This window comes from Ambystoma mexicanum, chromosome 6q, assembly GCF_040938575.1.
Source record: "Ambystoma mexicanum isolate Mex_15411 chromosome 6q, UKY_AmexF1_1, whole genome shotgun sequence".
NCBI lineage: Eukaryota > Metazoa > Chordata > Amphibia > Caudata > Ambystomatidae > Ambystoma > Ambystoma mexicanum.
In genome coordinates this window covers 1,608,520,759-1,608,543,109 of record NC_090937.1, presented here as the reverse complement: position 1 = coordinate 1,608,543,109, position 22,351 = coordinate 1,608,520,759, and the positions used below count along the sequence as shown (strand labels likewise).

Sequence of the window (22,351 nt, the reverse complement as noted above, 5' to 3'; positions counted from 1 at the left end):
CGTTTGAAAGGTTGAGGATCTATTCTTGGTTTGAAGACTTCTCAGTGACTTTGGAGTGGGAAAGAAGGTTTTGAGTCATCCATTTGGCATGAGTTATTGGCTTTTCTGAAATGTGACCTTTGGTTTTCTCTTGATCTGATAATGTTTCGCTCTTCTAGTGAGGACTGGCACATTGGTAAGAAAGTGTTACATCGGCAGTCATGGGGGGCACGAGATGGATCAGGCTGGTGAAGGTGACAACTAACGAGTCAACTCTGGTGCATCCAACAACACGGCACGACTGAACTCTTTAAAATCTGCAGGAAACTAGCCAACCCTTCTGCAGTCCCCTCCTCCCCTCTTCCATCCCAGGCCTTCTGCAATGCACTGGCCACACACCTCTGGACATCCTGAGCACCCTTGCTAACCCGCCGCCCAATCTGTCCCTCACTCCCTTGCCTCCTATGGATCCTCACCCTCCTTCCTCTCTCTCCTCCTTCTCCCCTGTCACACCTGACGAAGTCACCAGAGTTGTCTGCTCCATGAAGGTATCTTCCAAACAGGTTTCCCCCTTGCTCCTCCAGAACTATTAAGGACAACATTGTCTCTCTTGCCCCGGTACTCACTGATCTCAGAAACAACTCTTCTGCCACTGTATATTACCTCTCCTCCCTCAAGCACTCCCTTGTGTGCCACCTCCTGAAAAAAACCTTCAGCAGACCCTGCTTGTCTAGCCACTACCACCCTATTTCTCTCACCCTCTTCCTTGGAATACTGCTGATTCCGAGCATCCAGAGGGACATAAACTACTCTTCTGAACACCTGTGAAGAACTACTTGCATCCCTGGACTCTAACTCTCCAGTTGTCCCCATCCTGCCCGATCTCTCCTCTGCCTTTGACACGGTCAACTATTCTATCCTCATAAAATGGCTCCATAATACCCTTGATATCTCAGAGCGGGCACTGGACTTGCTGACATCCTTCCTAACTGACCATTCATCACAAGTCATTCTAGGCACCTTCTCCTCTCCTACTAGCTTCTCCACCTGTGGGGTCCCCCAGGGCTCAAACCCCTCCCCTTGCATCTTCAACACTTACCTTGCTCAGCTGGCACTCCTCATTTCCTCCTTCTCCGCCAACTTCCAGTGGTATGCAGATGATACAGAACTCTTTTTCAAACTTCCTTCTGACCCGCTTGTATCTTCCATCATCCCTGACTGCCTATCTGCCATCGATTTCTGGTGCACTTCCAACAATCTGTGCCTCAATGCCAGCAAAACTGAGATTGTTCCCATTGGGACCCCTGCTCCCTCCTTTACCCCCCTAACTCTGGCCATCCTCAATGGGCTCTCCCTCAGCTCCTTCACCTGAAGCCTTGGAGTCATCTTCGACTCTTCTCTCTCCTTCCTCCATCACACTCAGAACATTGCCAAGAAGACCCACTTTCCGCTCTTACTTCTAAAAGGAATTCTCTCTTTTCTCACTTTCCCCCAGAGGCTCAATGTTACCCGAGCTCTGGTTTTCTCTAGGCTTGACAATTGCAATAGACTTCTCCTGAATGTACCTTCCTCCACTCTACGACCCCTTCAGCTAATCCAGCATAGGGCAGCAAGACTTATCCTTGCCCTTAAGCCCTGGTACCGCATCTCTCCTGCCCTAAAAACTCTTAAATGGCTCCTGGTTGATGCACGGATAAAAATCTAATTTCTCTGCATCATCCAAAAGACTTGAAAAAGGCACCAACTGCCGAAATATGTGTCCTCGAAGGGCACGAAGGGCCTCTCCAAAGGGAGCATTACTTGTTTTGCTTGAAATAAACGTTTTCAACCTTATTCATATTGTGGCGCATTTTGTTGGTGAAGATTTGATTCTATTGTCCTACTCGGAGGTGGGGTTCTTTGACCTCCGTTTTCCTTTCATATGTGACACTGTCCATCGGAAATGGAAACCGGACCCCGGGTTTAATAAATTGAAAGCTCCAAACCCCACTTTAACTGAATTAAACTGAAGCTGGAGGTGGAATGGTGGTACAGCTGTTCATTTATTGTGTGCTCTGTCAACATCATTTTTTTTTTTTTTTTTTTTTTTTAAATATATTTTTATTATTTTTTCCAAGAAACATACAACCAGTATCATCAACACGACAATCAATTAAATATCCGCAATAATTCCCATTCCCTCCCACCCCAAGTGAACCCGGACCGGGGTTACGCAGTCTGCTGCTGGCATTAGGGTGAGCCCGGGCTGTCCGGGTCCTCACCTGAGGTGCTGACTTCCTTAGGACTGAACAGGGCCGTCGTGAGGGCAATCCACTGCAGGAGGTCCTCCGAGTCATTTATTTTTTGCTGTCTTTGCGCCAGCTCCCAGGCCCCGGTTTCAGCCACAGTCCATCTGCGAAGGTCCTCCCACCATGTTACAAGTTTAGGGGCCCTGGGACACTTCCAGGCCATTGCGATGCGCCTTTTTGCGAGGATGTACATCAAATCTTTGAGCCTGTTGAGAGATTTGTTTTTTTTCCCTCGTGGGTACGAGCCCAATAGACATGCCTTGGGGGATTGCACGTCTAGCGATATGTCCTCCTCTGCTACCTTGGTCTGAATTTGCGACCAGAAGGTTCGTATGTTCGGGCAGGCCCAAAACATGTGGGTCAGGGAGGCCGCGGGTTCTTGGCACTTGGGGCACCGCACCACACCAGCGCCATTGAATCTCGAGATGACAGCTGGGGTAAGGTAGGCCCTATGGATGATGTAAAATTGGATAAGTTGGAATCGGGCATTCCTAGAAACCTTTTTGTGATAGTGTGTTATTGTTTCCCACTCCGTGTCGCCAAATAGTGTGTTCAGCTCGGCCTGCCATTTGCTCTTGCATGTGAGTTCGCTATGTGTGGTGTTGTCAATTAGGATCTCATAAAGCCTAGAGGTTTCGTGTCCCCCTTCTGCCACACCTATCAGGTTCTCTATGGCCTCGTGTCCGGCGCATTGGGATTCTGCATCCGGCCATCGCCTCCTAAGTCTGTCCAGGACCGCCCCGTATAGAAGGAACTGACCCAGTGGGACCCCAGTCAATTCGTGCAGCTCGGGAAATGTGTGGATGCCCTGGTCATCCACCAGATCGCCCAGAGTGGCGACGCCGGAGGGTTCCCATATATTCCGGATCGCCTTCCGGTCTTCCGGCCTAGTGAACATGATGGCGGCTATAGGGATCTGTGGGGAGTAAGGGTCGGACAGCTTGACCAACTTGCAGGCCCGACTCCAAATTTGAGTGCCTAGGCGGATGAGGTGCGCGTCCAGCGTTTTGGGCATTGGTCCGATCCAGAGGAGGTCCCTGAGCAGCCATGGTGCGTCTGGGGGCTGCAATAGGCGTGTATCCGTCATGGCATCATCAGCCATCCACTGGATCACGTGCTTAAGCTGGGCCGCTATGTAGTAGAGCTCAAAGTTAGGGGTGTTCAGGCCTCCCCTCTCGTACGGTCTTTGAGTAATGTCTAGGGCAACTCTGTGCCTCCCCTCCCGCCATAAGAGTTTCCTACATAGCATGGCCAGGTCTTTGAAAAAACGCTGGGGGATGTTGTAGGGGACGTTGGTGAAGAAGTGTAGGAGACGGGGGAGTGCTACAATTTTAAGGAGTCCCGCCCTACCAGCCATCGAAAGGGGCAATTTGCACCATAGGTCGATTGATTTAGCCAGTCCCTCCTTAGCCCTGCCCGTGTTCAGAACATGTTCGGTCTCAGGGTCCCGATGGATCACGACGCCCAGATATTTGAACGTAGTGGGTTCCCATTTAAGGGCCAGAGGGGGGAGGTGTTCTTCCTTGGTTCCACTAAGTGCAGCCAGGGGGAATAAGCAAGACTTGCTGTGGTTAATCTGGACCCCTGTACATCTGTGGAACCCGTCTAGGGTTTCCAGGATGTAGGGGAGAAGGTGTTCGGGATCCCTCAGGTAGAGGAGCATGTCATCCGCATACATGGAGACAAGGTGGTTCACACCATTTATCGTTATTCCCCCGTCACCGTATTCCTGCCTAAGGTATGCTGCCACTGGTTCAATCGCTAAGATGTAAAGTAGAGGGGATAGGGGGCACCCTTGTCGAGTGCCCCTGGCCAGGCTCCATTTGTCAGAAAAAGTGTTGTTGGTACGCACTCTGGCGGTGGGGTTGGTGTAAATGAGTTTTACCCAGTTCAAAAAAGCCGTTCCGATCCCCATCTTTGCTAAGGTGGCATAAAGCCATGTCCATCTGACCGAATCAAAGGCCTTAGAGGCGTCGAGGGACACAACTGCATATTTACCGGGCATGCCGTTTGTGCTGTGTATCACGTGGTGCAGCCTTCGCAGGTTCTCGGACATAGAGCGACCCTGCATGTAGCCCGTCTGATCCTGGTGTATGAGGTATGGGACGGCTGCACGAAGCCTTCTGGCCAGTAATGCGGTGAGGATTTTGTTGTCTACATTCAACATGGATAGTGGGCGGTATGAGCCGCAGTCAGAGCTGTCCTTGTCGGGCTTAAGTAGGGGGATGATGGTGGCTTCAATCATGGTGTCGGGGAGGTGGCCTATGTCATACGCCTCGTTATATACTTTGGACAACAGGGGGGCTAGTATGTCCTCAGAGGCCTTATAAAATTCGCTCGGGAGACCGTCCGGTCCCGGCGTTTTACCCGAGGGCAATGACCTAATGGTGGCTGTGACCTCGTCGGGGGTGATGGGGGCTCCGAGGGGATCTGCCAAGTGGTCCTCCAGGCGTGGGAGCCAGATGGCGTCTAGGGCGTCTTCGATCGCGTGGTCAGGGGGCGGGGCTGGATCGGAGTAAAGGGTTTGGTAATATTGTTTGAACGCTGCGTTGATACCCACTTGCGTGTGGAGGGTCAGGCCGTCTGTATTACGAATGGAGCAAATGGGGTATCTGGGGGTTTCTCGTTTATAAAGCCATGCAAGAAGCTTCCCGGGTTTATCGCCCAGGGCATGATTCCTCTCCGTGAATTTTGTATAGCTCAACTTCCCCAGCGTCTCCAAGTGTGTTAGGCATGTTTGTTTAAGATCAATCATCTTTTGCAAGTGGGCGGGATCAGGGGACGGGATGGCTTCGAGATCTTGGAGTTCAGTCTCAGCGTGCGCTAGCAGGGACGTGACGGATTTTAGGGCCCCTCCAGCCGCGGCTATCATTTCCCCCCTAGTTACCACCTTGTAGGCTTCCCAGGCTGTGCCTAAGTATCTGACGCTATCAATGTTGGTCTGCCAGTAATGTGTGGAACCCTCCCTGATTTGTTCGCTGAAGGCTTTGTCCAACAGCGCTTCGCTTCTCAATTTCCACGTGGGGATGGGGGGCCTGGGCGTCGTGGTCACCCACGAGGTCACCAAAGGGGAGTGGTCTGAAAGTACCCTGGCTAGGTACTGCGTGTCCTCAAATCCCGCCACGTGCTCTTCGCTAATGAACAGGCAGTCTATCCTGGTATGGACCTTATGTGGGGGGGAGTAAAAGGAGTAGCCTCTGGTTTCGGGGTTTTGCACTCTCCACAGGTCTTTCGGGGCATATGGCTGCGTGAGGGCGTTCAATATCTTGGCGGGTGGGGAGGGGTCCCCGTGTTTACCATCCGACCTGTCTATGCAAGGGTTCAGGGTACAGTTATTGTCACCTCCCCATATCGTTATGCATTCATCACTCGGGGTCAGCCGAGCGTACAGCGAGCGAAAGAAACCAGTGGCATCATGATTCGGGGCATAGGTGCAAATCAGGCGGACGTCCCTCCCCTCTATGGTGCCCTGAACCAGGGCCATCCTACCTTCATTGTCCATTTTGGTGTGGGTCAGCTTGACTGGGACAGAGGGGGCGATCCATATCAAGACGCCTCTGGCGTAGGTGGAGTAGGGGGAGCCCACTAGGGTGCCCCGCCAGACCTTGGCCAACGCTGCAAGCTTAGGGCCACATAAGTGGGTCTCCTGAAGGAGGGCGATTCCGACCCTGTGGCGTTTCATGTAGGCGTGGATGCGGCGCTGTTTGATATAGCTGTTTAGCCCCCTGACGTTCCAGGACATGACTCTGATCCTCTCAGCCATGGTCTGTGTGTGGTCGTGCGGCTGTGGGAAGCGTAAGGTTGAGGGGTTTGACGAACCTGGTCGTCCTGGTTGTAATTCCGCTGCGCTTGGTCCCGGTCCGGTTTGTGTCCAATTCAAACTGCAATCCCAACTTGGGGTTCGAACCCCCACAAACAACAACGTCTAACTTAACAAAAAACACAACTTCAAACATAACACGTCTAGCGAGGTTGCCCTTGCTCTGACATCCCCGTTTCTGCCCCATCAGACCAGGGTCTTCCGGTGCCCTACGGGCGGGTGAACTCACCCAAAGTATCCTGGGGTTAGGAAAGGGGCTGCCTCCGAAGGTGTTGTCAGGAGGTGCGCCACGACCGGCGCGGCTCCGGTTCCATCAGTGTCGCCACGACTATTGTCATATGAATGTACAATCGGCGACTGCAGTCAATGATTGGAGAAGTTCCTATGTTGCGGGCGGCTAGGGCCCACGCTGCTTCCGCTCGATGTCCGGGATCTGTTCTCTGTCCATCCATTCGCAGGCCTCTGCTGGGTTATCAAATAAGTGGGCCTTGTTGTTGCGCAGGACCTTGAGTCTAGCCGGGTAGAGGAGTAGATAGCGCAGGCCTGCTTCCTTGAGTCTCGCCTTGGTATGGTGGAACTGGGCCCTGCTCCTTTGAACCTGCAGGGTGTAGTCAGGGTAGATTGCTATCTTTGCGGCGTCCCTCTGTATGGATCCGCCCATCCTGGTGAAGGCCAAAATGGATTCCCTGTCCCTATAGTTGAGGACTTTGGCTATTATGGGTCTTGGTGGGGTCCCCGGTGGGGGCCTCCTGGCTAAGGAGCGATGGGCTCTTTCAATAGTGAAGCCCTGCGACAGTTTCCCGGCCCCAATTTCCTGTATGAGCAGGTTCTCGACGTAGTTGGTAGTGTCGTTGCCCTCGATGCCCTCGGGCAGGCCGATAATTCTGATATTGTTTCTGCGGGCCCTTCCTTCGGCCTCCTCAGCCCTGTCCTCTAGGTTCTTCACTTTCTGCGCCAAAATGTCTACATCCTTTAAAAGTTGAGTTTTAGCATCGGTATTGTCTCGGACTTGGATCTCGAGAGCGTCCGTTCTGCCGGTGATAGAGCGCACATCCTGCCTCAGTAAATTCAGGTCGATCGCAACCGCATCAATCTTGTCCTCCATGGTTTTCTGGAGTGTCTTGATGGCCTCTAGCAGTTGGGAGTTAGCTGGCTCGGGTCTCGCGGCGCCCGGCACCTCCACAGGGGCAGAAGCCTCCGCGGGTCCGATCGCTCCAGCGGCCGCGAAGGACTCCATGGTAGTTTGGCGGTGTCTGCTTCGGGCGCCCTTAGTGGTCATGTCCTATCTTCGTGGTCCGTCAGGCCTCGGCAGGCACTACACAGTCTGTGTCCGATGGCGCCGTGCTGGGGATACTTCGAGGGGGGGGTTGTGCGTCGGCCGCCCGCCGGGCTGCGCCAGTGGGCCGCTCAGCAGGGCCCGGTGTGGGTGTAGTTAAGGCCGCATCGGGCGCTCCCCCCTCCGTCTCCTCGCTGCTCTTCTTCGGGACACAGGAGCACAGGTCTCAGCTTAGGCAATCTCTGCCACTTCAGATCGAGTTCCATAAAGGCTGGCCCCTTGCGGGTTCCTCCCGGTCGGTCACAGGGCTCCGCTACAGCGTCAGGCTGGGCTTCATCATGGCTGCCATTTTCTGTCCTCGTACGACGTTCCGTTTCTTTTCAATGGTGCGGGCCCTCAGAGGGTCGTGAGGCTCCCAAACTTCGTCAACAGGCGGAACACTCCTTCACACGACCTATATTCTGTTTTCAAGTGGCTGCAGTCAAGTTTAAGCGGTAGTTGGTGGCGGATCCATAATCGTATCGAGCGGAGCTGCGCCGAACACGTCCTTCCTACATGGCGGTTAGCCACGCCCCTCCGTCAACATCATTTATGGCTTGGTATACCCTCTTATTATTAAGAACTGGGATTAAGGAAACAGACAAAGATGTAATGTCCAGATTAATGATCAGTTACTCTCGTTACTATATGTCCTTGTCACAGCCCTATGCCCCACCCACTCTGCGGTGTTGTAAACCTGCTGAACTTGTGCTGTGCTTTGCTTGCCAGGAGGTTTTGGGGAAAGAGGAGCACTTATATTTCCAACCTAATGGAGACAGGAACCAGAACCAGAGAAACAATACATGATTGTACACATATGACTGCTCAGAGTAGTACTCACACTAATGAAGATTACTGATAAGTAATACTGGCATATACCAACACTAATCAAGTTGACAGAGATAGCCAATCCCAGAGTTGCCTTCACTGAGCAAGTGCCATCTCTAGTCAGCACGAAACACAGATAGCAAAATACAAGAATAGGTTACATGGAGCGTGTGCCATCTGTGTGCATACGTATCGCTAATGCAAGAGTAGGATTAACTGATCATGTGCCAATCATTAATAGAAATATTGAATCCAGGTTTAGAATGCACTGAGCATGTGCCAAACCTTGTGCAGTCATAGAAATATTGGATCTAGATTTAGAATGTACTAAGCGTGTGCCAAACCTTGTGCATTAATAGACATGTTGAATCCAGGTTTAGGCTGCACTGAGCGTGTGCCAAACCTTGTGCATTAATAGACATGTTGAATGCAAGTTTAAACTGCACTGAGCGTGTGCCAAACCTTGTGCATTAATAGACATGTTGAATCGAGGTTTAGGCTGCACTGAGTGTGTGCCAAACCTTGTGCATTAATAGACATGTTGAATCCAGGTTTAGAATGCCCTGAAAATGTGCCAAACCTTGTGCATTAATAGACATGTTGAATCGAGGTTTAGAATGCACTGAGCATGTGCAAACCTTGTGCATTAATAGACATGTTGAATCCAGGTTTAGAATGCCCTGAAAATGTGCCAAACCTTGTGCATTAATAGACATGTTGAATCGAGGTTTAGAATGCACTGAGCATGTGCAAACCTTGTGCATTAATAGACATGTTGAATCGAGGTTTAGGCTGCACCGAGCGTGTGCCAAACCTTGTGCATTAATAGACATGTTGAATCCAGGTTTAGAATGCCCTGAAAATGTGCCAAACCTTGTGCATTAATAGACATGTTGAATCGAGGTTTAGAATGCACTGAGCATGTGCAAACCTTGTGCATTAATAGACATGTTGAATCCAGGTTTAGGCTGCACTGAGCGTATGCCAAAACTTGTGCATTGATAGACATGTTGAATCCAGGTTTAGGCTGCACTGAGTGTGTGCCAAACCTTGTGCATTAATAGACATGTTGAATCCAGGTTTAGAATGCCCTGAAAATGTGCCAAACCTTGTGCATTAATAGACATGTTGAATCAAGGTTTAGAATGCACTGAGCATGTGCAAACCTTGTGCATTAATAGACATGTTGAATCGAGGTTTAGGCTGCACCGAGCATGTGCCAAACCTTGTGCCAAACCTTGTCCATTAATAGACATGTTGAATCCGGGTTTAGGCTGCACCGAGCGTGTGCCAAACCTTGTGCATCAATAGACATTTTGAATCAAGGTTTATAATGCACTGAGCGTGTGCCAAACCTTGTGCATTAATAGACATGTTGAATCCAGCTTTAGAATGCACTAATAGAAATATTAAATCCATTCTAAGCTATAAGGAGCATGAGCCGATCTGTGTACTGTAATACAGAGCTCGTATCCTGAAGAAGACGACCCTGATTATGGTCCAACATTGATAACATTTATACACATATGCAGTCATGGAGAAGGCTACAGCTAGCATGTACTAAGCCTTATTATCCAATCATAGAGTAAGGATCGCTGACACGAACCAATAGTAATCAAACTACTAGCATGACTAGTGATTTTGAACACTAGCTTAAGGTTCACCGAGCATGTATAACATTAGTAGAGATTTCCAATCCTAGAGTAGGTTGCAATGAAGCCAGGCCAACACTGGTCACCTTAATAGTGCTATACCATCCTATGGTAGTCTGCACTGACCATGTACCAAACATCATCGCATTAATAGAGAGATGCAATCTCAAAGGTAAGCTCCACTGAGCATACTAGTCACTGCATCCTTTAAAACCATGCCACAAGGGTCAATGCAGCCTACGGAACCACACTATAAGGGACTCATGACACTCACCCACATATGAGTTATTCCATCCTTTGAAGCCATGGCATAAGGGGCTATGTCACATATTTCTCTGCGCTGTATATATTTTCTTCTGTGCAAAAAAAGAGGGGTACCTGTATTAACGTCCCTAGTTCTACAGGTCATTCAATCGGAAACAACAGGGGGGATGAACTAGTAAACAAAGCATAGGATGACGGGATAGACAAACAATTTTTAAGCTTGGTTTAAATTCCCAAGACTTTTTATTTTATTCCAAAAGATGTAAATCTAAAACAAGTATTAAACATTCAATAAAACATTGGGGCTCATTCATTTTCACTCTTTCACATTCATACCGTCATCATCAACGTCTCATAAACAATTCAGTCTTTAAAACTGGTCTATACATAAAAGAACAGTCATGTATCTGTTGCCTCTTTGTACAATTACAATTCATTAAGAGAAATCCCCATCACTTTGGGGTACCAAAAAAGTCTGTGTTGTATTGTTCCCACAGATTCTCACGTCGACACGTGTTTCTTCTGTGACATCCCAGCCCCAGTAATGTGTTCCATTGTGTTTTTCCCCAGGTGAGAAGGACTGTGCAGTCTTTCTCCTGCCCGACATTGAGTTTCCGGGAGGTGACATTGATTCCATTTGGGCATCGGATGTGGAGCATTGCCAGAGAATCTGCACCCAGCACCCCCGCTGCCAGTTCTTCACCTTCATCACAGAACAGAGCACAGATGACAGGAAGTAATGTGTCAATGATGTTTCCTGCATGATCTTATATCCCTCTAGACTTAAGTATCAAAGGAAGGAAGGATGGGGTGACCACCCAAACACCCGCATGTGTCCCCTCAATGACCCAAGAGCAAATTTACATCAGGGTCTGATGGAGTGCATGCCACAATGCAGAGGTTGCAGCCTGCTCTATCTTGAGGCTTATAATGGGGGTAATCAACATCTGCAATGCACAGCTTCACTTAACGACTGTCAATTCATCTGACTGCTGAATGCACAAATAGAGATTTGAAAAATATGCTCTTTCAAACCCATCTCCAATGAGATATCCTGTTGTGAGCTACTGCGGCTAGTAGGGAGGTTTTGCCGCTACTCCAAGAGTATCAACAGAGGCAGGCATCCTGCCTTTTGTCTAATTCACTGGAAGGCAGAGAGTCAGGTGCCTGGACTCCACATCACCTCTCATAGCTGATCTGAGCTCACAGGGCTCTCACTGGTATGCTACAAATCCCATTTCTAAGACCTCTTTGAATATTTAATGTTATAGTTTTAGGAGGTGCTAATAATTTAGGAATCAAATTCTTTAGAAACATGGTCGGATCTTAGCCCTAAACTCCCTCAGGTAAATCAAAATACATACGTTATTGGGTCAATTTTTATTTTCCAAATGTTCTGACTGTTTTCGTAGGGTTTTAGCTGCATTTTCCAATTGAACTACTCTACTGGACACATTTACTGCATTACCAATCCGTCTTTACACTTCCTCCCTCCTTGATTCTAATGATGACCATCTGTCATCCAGCTGTTGTAGTTTTAAGTTGCTGGTTCCCATTCCAGGGCTCTCACTTCTGAAAGAATGGACTTTATAGTTGGATCAACAACTACATCCGTAGACGGCGGAGAATAATTTTTTGGTCTCTTATCTGCACCGACGGACGCCTGTGATGATTCTCTACTCACGTTCCGCTTTAAGGAGGCCATAATTTAGTCCCCAAATCATCAGAAAAGCCTTTCTGATTGCAAGTCTGTTTGATCCAGGCAACCTGTTGGGTATTTTAGTTCCAAGTGTTCCAAGTGACTTTTAGTTTGGAGTACCTCCACAAGCCTGAGAATGTGGTTATTGTTGATATTCCATATAGCATACCCAAATGTTACCTCACCTTACTGAGCTGTTCCTTAATGTGCCAGTTGTCTTTCATACAATCATCCGGGCATTTGTCCTGCAATGTTGTACATGCCACATTTCTCAATAGGTACCACACACTGCATAACCATGTTTAACTTGAATGCTTGGTATGACCATGTGCACTAGAGTGCCCTATGAGGGAGGCATATTGAGTAGATGTGGAGTTGTTCTGCTCACACTCCAAATTACAATTAGTGCCCTAGCAATCATTCCTCTGAGAGTTTTCCTCATACATCAATTGGTAGAAGCATCTTCTTAGAGAAAAGTCAGTAATACCATCCATCTGTAACATGAGCTATTTTCATATGCTTTGTTATATAAATGAGGCTGGCAACATGGCGGAGATATATTTAAATAAATACAGCTTGCTCTCTAAGTCGGCTTGTCTTGTTTGATAGTTTATCTTCGCTCCTGATGACGCGCCGCCGTGTTAAGACATTCTCTGGTCTGAAACACCTCAGGCGGAGCCTCTCATCAGGAGGCCATATCCACGCCACGCAGCACACAGCCCAATGGAGCCTCAAAACTCCCAATTTTGGTGAAATGAAGTGTTCAGTGGCATCCCCACTTCAGCACCACTGCTTCGCACCCTCACATGGTGCGCACCAAAAATATCTATAATCTGAACCTGTCATATTTACTGGATTCGAAGCGGAGCGTCGGGATCCGGTGACCTTTTGAGATGGCGCTAAGCCGCCCGGAGAACTCCATTTTCAATATATGACATTTTTTTTAAAAAAATAGAAAGATTTGTGATGTAATATGAAATCACAACGGGCATGTAAAGCTTCTGAGAGAAAGGAGCCGTGTGCAAAGTCACTGACCAGCTGTACTGATGCTGCCCTATACCCTCCCTGTTCATGAGAAGTGCTCTGGAAGAGCATCGTGTATCGCAGGCACCACGCAGCTATTCCCACTAGAATCGCAAGTTTGCACAACTGCTCAGGGCCTGCAAAAAGCGCAGCAACAAAATGGAATCACGCCAAACACAGGAGTCATTTCTCATTCTGCAGGAGCATCTGGGGAAATACTTTAAAAATACCCCTGCATATTGCTTGCACAGTGCAAATGCATCGCGTTGCTTCATACTACCGCTAAAACATGCAAAGTTACACAGCCAACAGAATCGGTCCCTTGCGCTTGCAAGAATGCGGTTAAGTACTCACTGATACAGTGCTCTAAGATGTGCATACAAAACAAATGCACTATTATGTATGCCTTCACTTGTGCATACAAAAAAAATGCACTATGATATATGTCTTCGTTTGTGCATACAAAACAAATGCACTATTATGTATGCCTTCGCTTGTGCATACAACACAAATGTACTATTATGTATGCCTTCCCTTGTGCATACAAAACAAATGCACTCTGATGTATGTCTTCACTTGTGCATACAAAACAAATTCGCTATTATCTATGCCTTCGCTTGTGCATACAACACAAATGCACTCTGATGTATGTCTTCACTTGTGCATACAAAACAAATGCACTATTATGTATGCCTTCCCTTGTGCATACAAAACAAATGCACTCTGATGTATGTCTTCACTTGTGCATACAAAACAAATTCACTATTATTTATGCCTTCGCTTGTGCATACAACACAAATGTACTATTATGTATGCCTTCACTTGTGCATAGAAAAGAAATGCACTATTATGTATGCCTTCACTTGTGCATACGAAACAAATGCACTATTATGTTTGCCTTAGATTGTGTATACCTCTAAAAAATGCATATATTCATTACCTTTGTATCTTTTTTAAACATTGTGTTTATTGAACTTTTCACATAATGAACTAACAACCACCAAAACGTGCCCCGCCCACCCCCCTCCCCCATTACATCAGTGGAATTGATCACCTGGCATCCCCAACCACCAGACTGAGGAGTTTGGACTTTTTAGGACTTATAAAAAGTCCAAACTCCTCAGTCTGTGAGGACACCATTGAATTATATAATCACTTTGGTGAAAAGGAAGAGTGAATCCCCAGTCCTTCTTAAATGCAAGATGGCCTCCCCGGTGCCTACATGTGACCGACTCCATTGCTAGAAAATGCCAAATCTTTTGCCGGCAATCATAATCTGTCGGAGGATCTTTTTGCTTCCACCTCTGGGAGATTACCAGCCACGCTACTATAAGAATCATAAATGATTTCTTATGGCCCTTAAACAGTAAATGAAGATCTTTAGCACTCCAAGACAGACAACCTTTTATTAGCAACAAAAAGATAGTTAAGATACAAAGTGATATCCTCCCAGAAGAGTTTGCACCGTGCCTGCACTTGCACTCTCCAAAAGTCACAAGGCCTAGTAGAACCGCTGTTTGTGTTCTTATTTATTCATTCTATGACAAGACTGGAGGTGAGCAATATGCTTCAACTTCTTTAATTTACTACTCCTCAGCAGTTTCAACAAACCAATAAAACCAACAACAAACACTGAAAAATGTCTCAACAGACTTTTTTTCTTTTGGAACTACAATCCCCATAGTCTCTGTAGTCCATCTCACTCCATGCTCAGCTATGACCACTTCCTGTCCCTGAGCTCCTCCTCTTCTTTTACTGCTCTTCAAGCAGATAAGTACTATTCCTGATTATCTCCCTATATAATGAGAGCTATCATTAGCTTATAGCATTGTTTAGGAGTATGAGGCTATTATAGAACTAACTTAGAAGATTGTGACAGCGCTGCACAGGAAGAACAGCTGAAGAGCGTATATATATTTTAAGCTTCATTACATCTTGCCACAGGGAAGCGCGATGGCATAGCAGCGCTTGTCTTTTGCGAGCGGCTTTATTATTTGAGCTTACTGGCCCGTTCGTGCGGGCATACCAACAGCGCAACCACCCGTGCCGTTTGACCGGCACCCCAGGGGTGGCTGCCCTGCACCGTGGGTGTCTACAGCAGCCCCCAGGAGCCGCGCGAACGCAGGGATTCCCCAGCCCCCTCCTTCGTGGAGGCGGAGGCGTTGGGGATAGAGAGAGGCAAGGTGCTCCGGCCCCCTCCTTCGCAGAGGCGGAGCCAGCTGAGTACATTAGACGTCGCGGTCCCCTGGCCCCCTCCTTTGCAATCACTAGAGTTAGCTACCAGCTTCAAGGAGGTGCTGGGAAGTTCACTTAGAGATGCAGTGTATCAAGGGGTTAAATCCCTGCAAGATAGGTTGGAGTCCTTGGAAGCAATACTACACCAGCCCATAGACAGCACCATGCGGACGGAGCTCACGCCCACAGAACCCTCGGAAGCAGGGGCAAAGGGGAGTACAAAGGCCCGAAAGAGGAAAGCCTCTTGCGACCCCCAGGGCCCTTTGGATGGGGTGAAGCAGAAGGCCCCGGAGGTCGTCGACGCCTTCGCAAAGCTTCGAGAAGCATATTTGCAGCGTCATACAGTGCCGAACCTCACGACCCCCACTCCAGGGGAAGAAGACGATGGAGAGGAGAACCCGGGCTCGGAAGAGGAGCCGGAGGAAGAAGACCCTCCCTCCCAGGATGAGGACGAGTTAAGGGATGAAGAGGAAGTAAGACCCAGCAGAGGGAAGAGACTCCGCAAAGAGAAACACCTCAAGGAGGTAGAAGAGGACATGTTCGATCCGGACAGCATCCGGAATCCAAGATCATCGGACTGGCAACAATCGCCAAGAGTTTCTCAGTACATGACCAAGAGATTAAGAAAGGCACTGGACAAATAGGTCCGACAGCGCCTTCGAGCGGATTGTCCGAGACCGGACCTTCCGGGGAAAGTAGCCGAAACGCCAGAATTAGACCCCAAGATGCTTACATTCGTATCGAAAACAAGCAAGGACCCCCGTAAAGGTATCGATAGATCGTGGAGGAGCCGCCAAGAGAAGGTACTGGACCTAGCCGGTCCGCTCGCAAAGATCATGGACCTGGCAGAAAGGGCGAGACATACGAGAAAAGAAGTAGACCCCGACGCCCTAGCAGGCTGGGAGCAGAGAGCAGTATGCCTTCTAGGTAATGCGAACTGCGCCATCGCCTCGGAACGCCGGAGGGGGCTATTGCTGAAGATCGATGCAAAACTCAGCGACCTCGCCTCATACGAGGCTGGAGAGGCTGCACAAGGACTCCGCTTCGGAGAGACTTTCGGCAAAGAAATGGCCCGCTTCGTTGGCACGTACACGTCACTGGAGAAGGCGCAGGCCTCAATCCGTAAGATCTTTGCCAACCGAATTTTTGCCGGGACCAGTCGCCACATGGGTCGCTCGACTGGTTGTAACCAGGGAGGAAGAAGACCCCCAAATCCCAGAGCCCAATACTGGGAGAGCAGGCAGCAGGACCCCTTCTTCCCAACCAGAGGCTGTTTCCAAAGAGGACGCAGAGGAAGAGGATCTGGCTGTGGACAAGGATTCACTCAAGGTGAGAGCTGCGCATTACCCCCCAGTAGGGGGGAGAACTGGTATGTTCTGGAAAAACTGGCGCACGCTTTCCAGCGATGCCTGGGTGTTACAAACAGTTCTAGGTTTGCACCTAGAATTCGTGGAGCCACCCGTACAAGAGCACAAGCCGCATCATCAGCGTTTAGAGCATGCAGAGGAGAGGCTACTAGACCACGAGCTATATCAGCTTGCGAAGAAAAACGCCATAGAGAAATGTCCTAGAGACTTCATAAGCAATATGTTTCTAATGCACAGGAAGGAGAAAGTGCGCCCAGTTATAAACTTAAAGGAACTAAACGGTTGGGTAGTTTACCACCATTTCAAGATGGAGGGCATCCATCAGCTCCGAGACTCGCTCAGAGAAAGAGATTGGCTGACAAGGCTGGATCTGAAGGATGCCTACCTAACGATTCCAGTAGCAGAGGAGTACAGGACCTTCCTGGCTTTTCGTTGGAAGGGACAGCTTTGGTGATTCAAGACCATGCCCTTCAGGCTTGCATCAGCTCCCTGGGCCTTTACCAAGCTGATGAAGCCAGTTGCGGCAGCAATAATGGAGAAAGGGATAAGATTGATCATCTATCTAGACGATCTCCTACTATTGGCCGAGGACCGAGAGACTCTCATATACCAGACAAGATGGGTCCAAGACCTGCTATCATCCCTAGGATTCCTAGTAAATGTAGAGAAGTCAGATACAGAACCAGCGCAAAGGCTGGATTTCCTAGGATTCGTCCTGGATACCAGGAAAGCGACACTGGAGCTTCCAGCTTGGAAGATTCGCGACATCAAGAGAGAGTTAAGAGGGTGCCTACAGAGACAAGTAGTATCACTCAGGACACTGGCGAGAATAGCAGGGATTTTAGCAGCTTCCATTCAAGCCATATTTCCCGGACCCTTACACTATCGCGTGCTGCAGAGGCTAAAGATAAGACATCTGCAGCAAGGCTTGAGGTATCATCAATCAGTACCTTTGATCTAGAATCCAAGACAGAGCTGGAATGGTGGCTTAAGAATATGGACGCCTGGAATGGGAGAGCCCTTTTTGGAGACTGACCAGACTTGATTATAGAATCCGACGCCAGCCGGCTGGGCTGGGGCGGAAGGTGCAGAGACCTACAGACAGGGGCGAAATGGAGCGAGGAAGAACTCCGTCTCCACATAAATTGTCTGGAGCTACTAGCAAGGTAATTTGCGATCAGAGCCTTCACGAAGGGGAAGATGAGATTGTGCGTCCTACTAAAGATGGACAACATATCAGCAGTGGGATGCATAAACCATTTGGGCGGCACCAAATCCAGAATGCTAGCCGAGCTAGCAAAGGATTTTTGGCACTTTTACCTACAATCAGAGACATCGGTCAGCGGAGTACCTTCCCCAGACACTGAATGTAGTAGCGGACTGGAACTCATGCTACCTCATGGACTCCAGCGATTGGAGGCTGGATCCAGCAGTGTTTCAGAGGATGAACGAGAGATGGGGTCCGCTACACATAGATCTCTTGGCATCCCGGTTGAACGCCCAAACAGCAGTGTACTTCAGCTGGAGGCTGGACCCGGGTGCTCGAGGGACAGATGCATTCCTGCAAGAAAGGAGCAGGGTCCCACACTACGCTTTTCCCCCATTCATGATGCTGAGCAGGGCTCTAGCGAAGTGTCGGAGGGAGAAAGCGGAGCTGCTGTTGGTAGCCCCGCTATGGAAGTCACAAGTGTGGTTTCCAACTCTTGTGGAATTAGTAGTGGATCACCTGAGAATGCTCCCAGAAGGAGAACACCTGCTCACGGACCCAGCTGGGTCATATCATCCTCTGAGAGTGAGAGGGACACTCCCGCTCATCGCGTCCAGGATATCAGGAGACGCTGGGCACTGCCAGGCATTTCGGAGCAGGCTGCTCAGCTCATCGCAGAATCCTGGGCTCTGTCCATAAGAAGGAGCTACGACGCGGCTTGGGCCAAGTGGAGTAGCTGGTGTAAGGGGAGAGGTGTTCATCCCATTTCTGCACCTGTAGTGATGATTCTGAATTTTTTGGCGCAGTTGTTACAAGACGGAAGAGCGTTCCGCACTATAGGAGTGTACAAGTCCGCGATATCCGCAGGACACCTGCCAATCGAGGGAGTACCGGCTGGAGAGCACCCAGCAGTGGTTAGACTTATTTGAGGGGCCAATTTTAAGACACCTCCAGAACCGTGATATAAGACGGTCTGGGAAGTCTTGGTCCTCCTTAAGCTATTTGAGAGCTGGCCCGGAAACAGATATTTATCCCTAAAACAACTGTCGGGGAAACTAGCCATGTTTTTGTGCCTAGTTTCTTGTAAACGTGTGTCAGACGTGAGAGCGTTAGAAGTAGATAGGAGATCATTTGGGCCAGAGGGCGTAACGTTCACAATAGTGAAGAGAACTAAGACAGGTACTTCCTCATTACACTACCCGTATTTTCCGAGTAGGCCTAAATGGTGCGTTGCGAGCTGCGTCAGAGAATATGAAAGAAGGACAGCGGAACACAGAGCAGCAAATACCATGCTATTGCTTATAGCGCGTAGAAAGCCGTTTCAGGGCGTATCCACAGCTACTATTGCTAGATGGGTTAAAGAGATCATGCAGGCAGCAGGTATAGATGTAGGCACATTCAGTACGGGGAGCTAAGGCATCTAAAGCCTATAAGACAGGAGTATGACATTATGCTAGCAGCAGACAGGACAAATGATCAAACTTTTAAAGAGTTTTATTTCAAGACAACTGAGAGCCTAGCGGTCGCTGTGCTGGGAAGCTTTGAACAAGCATAATGCTCGCCTCCAGTCTTGTCATAGAATGAAGATTACCCCTGCTAACTGCACAGGGAGTATTAATTCTATTAAAGACTAGGAGGCGAGCATTAAATTCCCACCCAAGCTATGTGTTGCCTATAAAGTATTGGATTATTGCATGTGATAAGAATGTTATGATAATGGAAATGCATTGACACCACCCTGAATTTTCTGCTTTGCATTATTCCTAGGAGAAGAGCATAAGAACAATTGAAGTAGGAGACTAGCAGAGGTAGTCGGCTGGAGTCGAGGAAGTTCGACATTCGGTTTGGAGTGGTTCAAGTCTTCGCCCAGTTATCAGGACTTAGTGTGGAGTTTAAAGAGTGACTTTTCAGAGCGAGTAAAAGAGAGGAGGAGCTAAGGGACAGGAAGTGCTCATAGCTGAGCATGGAGTGAGATGGACTACAGAGACTATGGGGATTGTAGTTCCAAAAGAAGAAAAGTCTGTTGAGACATTTTTCAGTGTTTGTTGTTGGTTTTATTGGTTTGTTGAAACTGCTGAGGAGTAGTAAATTAAAGAAGCTGAAGCATAATGTTCGCCTCCTAGTCTTTCATAGAATTAATACTCCCTGCGCAGTTAGCAGGGGTAATTTTCATTGGGCTTCATTACGAGTTTGGAGGTAGCCATGCCGTCATTACTGGCATGGCTACCTCCAAACTCATGAATGGGTCCGGGTCCCGAAAAAAGGGAATTACCGGGCCATTCCGACTTTTGCGGGCCTGGAAATCCCCATTTTCGGAACCAGGACCCGGTACGTCCCCATTACCATTGAGCCCCGATAGGGCTCAATGGGAATGGGGAGGATGCTAACAACAGACCCGTTAATGGCGGGTCCGTTGCTAGCATCCTGGTCTGCTCGCGGGTGCCGGTATGCACCAGTATGCACGTCTGGCCAGACCAGACGTGCATACCGCCACCCGCGAGCAAACTCATAATGTGGCGGCCCGGTATGAACGATGCCGGTACCGTACCGGCATCGTTCATACCATGGCTGCCAGGGTCGTAATGAAGCCCATTGTCTTTTCCATTGTTTATTTGCCCTATTTGCCTTGTGGTGCTTTGAAAGACTGTCTTGTAGTATCAGAGTAATATAAATAACTGATGAAGTAATAAAATAAATAAGAATTAGACAATTCCACCACACATGTACCCATTCCTCTTACTCCCCGCATCCTCTCCAACAAAAAGGTGACGAATTAGAGTATATTTAATGCAAGACAGCGGGAGAATAATGCCATTGAAATAACATTTTATATCCAGCTTCTCTAAGCTGTATTGACCTAGTTAACTTGGGTACATTCACCCAAATATATACCCAATGTTTCCCTGGAATATCACTTTCCAAAGACATTTCCCATTTTTAATGTATGCCCACTGTGGACCCTCCCCCGCCACGCTAAAATAGTATATAAAGCTGAGATTAATTTCCTCTCGCCAGTATGAGAGGTAACAAACTTCTCAAACACTGTCAATTCTCTGGAACCTGCGCCTTTCACTGCACGATTTGAAAGCCAGTTCCTAAGCTCCGCATATCGCAACCTTTCTCCTTCATTCACCCCAAAGATATGTTTGCAATATTCCAAAGTTTTAACCACTTCCCGCCATCATGTCCCTCAACTTAAAACAACCAGCCCTCTGCCACTGTCCAAAATCCCCCTGTTCCATTCCTGGAGAAAACTAGGGATTCTCAAACAAAGGGGTGAAGGGAGCCAAATATGAGGACAAAGGTCCTTGGGAAACCAACTCATCCCAAACATCTAAGGACAGAGAGTGAACACTGCTTAGGGGGCAGTCCCCTCTGGTCAACCACAGTTTCCCTTCGAGAGGGGACTGCGCCACGGCCCTGTCCATTTTTACCCAGCAGTTGGACCGGTCCCCAGTCCTTAGTCTCAGGAGGATAGCTCAGGGGCAACGTGCCCACCTTCGAAGCAAGATGACACAGAGCAACACAGGTTCAGTCCCCGGATCCGTGCTTTGAAACCTCTGGGTATTAAGCGCGTTATAAATATCTATCATATCATATCATAACCATTCCTGAATCACCCAAAACCACTTCATAATATTTCTTGAAGCTTGGAAGTCCCAATCCATCTCTATTACAGGGTACTATCAATGTGGTCAAAGCTACGGGAGGCCTCTTGTTTTGCCTTATGAACTTGGTCACCTTCCTATTCAAGGGCACAAAAAAGGACTTAGGAACCTGTACAGAAAGGGCTTGAAAAGAACTCTAGTCAGGATTACCATTTTAACCGTGGTGATGTGGCCCAGCCACGCGCCATAAAGTGGATTCCATTTCTGCAGTTCCTTGGCCACTGATTTTAACAACAAAGGGAAATTTGACCCATATAGTAGAGTAGTAGAGTGAGTCATATTCACCCCCAAATATCTAATTTGCCCCTCAGCCCATATGAAGTTAGAGCTACGATTAACCGTAGATTTTGAGATCTGCCCCTCTGCCAAATTGAGAATTTCTAACTTCTGCATGTTTATTTTAAGCCCTGCTAATGCCCCGAAGTCACCCAAAACTTTACTTAAAGCCCCAAAGATGTCTCAGGTTTGGTTTGGGTTACTAATTTCAACTTGTCATCTGCAAACACTATAACTATATGCGTTTCACCATCAAAATCGCTTTCTTTAATGTCTCTGTCAACCAGTTCTTGGCTAAAAGAGGTACTAAATAAATAGCAAAAAGCAGGGGGATAGCGAACAGCCCCGCTTCGATGCACGGGTGAAAGGAATTTGCCTGGAAAGCTGTCCATGGATCTGGAAGGAGACCTGTCATTCGCCCTGACCATGTTAATACATTTAGACCCAACTCCCATATGATTGAGCCTATGAAAAAGGAATGACCACTCCACCCGGTCAAACGATTATTCAGCATCTAGTGATAGCAAAACTGCCTGGTTTTCAACAATCAATGTTGTTTCTATCAGATGACATACAAGCTGAATTTTATGAAACGTTTGCTAAGGGGGGATAAAATCAGATTGATCTTGGGCGATCAACTTAGTGAGAAATTGGGCGAAACGGTTCGCCAAAATGTTGGCATACAGCTTGGCATCAGTGTTAATTAATGCTATGGGCCTACATGATGCAC

The 22,351-nt window shown here is 48.3% G+C and overlaps 1 protein-coding gene across 1 annotated transcript in view; it reads left to right on the top strand.

Moving 5' to 3' along the window:
* LOC138515386 (coagulation factor XI-like) overlaps positions 1-22,351 on the top strand; it is a 299,654-nt gene that overhangs the window by 71,256 nt on the left and 206,047 nt on the right. Inside the window, exon 8 of the mRNA XM_069630247.1 lies at positions 10,717-10,882. Coding sequence (XP_069486348.1) covers positions 10,717-10,882 — 166 coding nt within the window. The remainder of the gene's footprint in view (positions 1-10,716; positions 10,883-22,351) is intronic.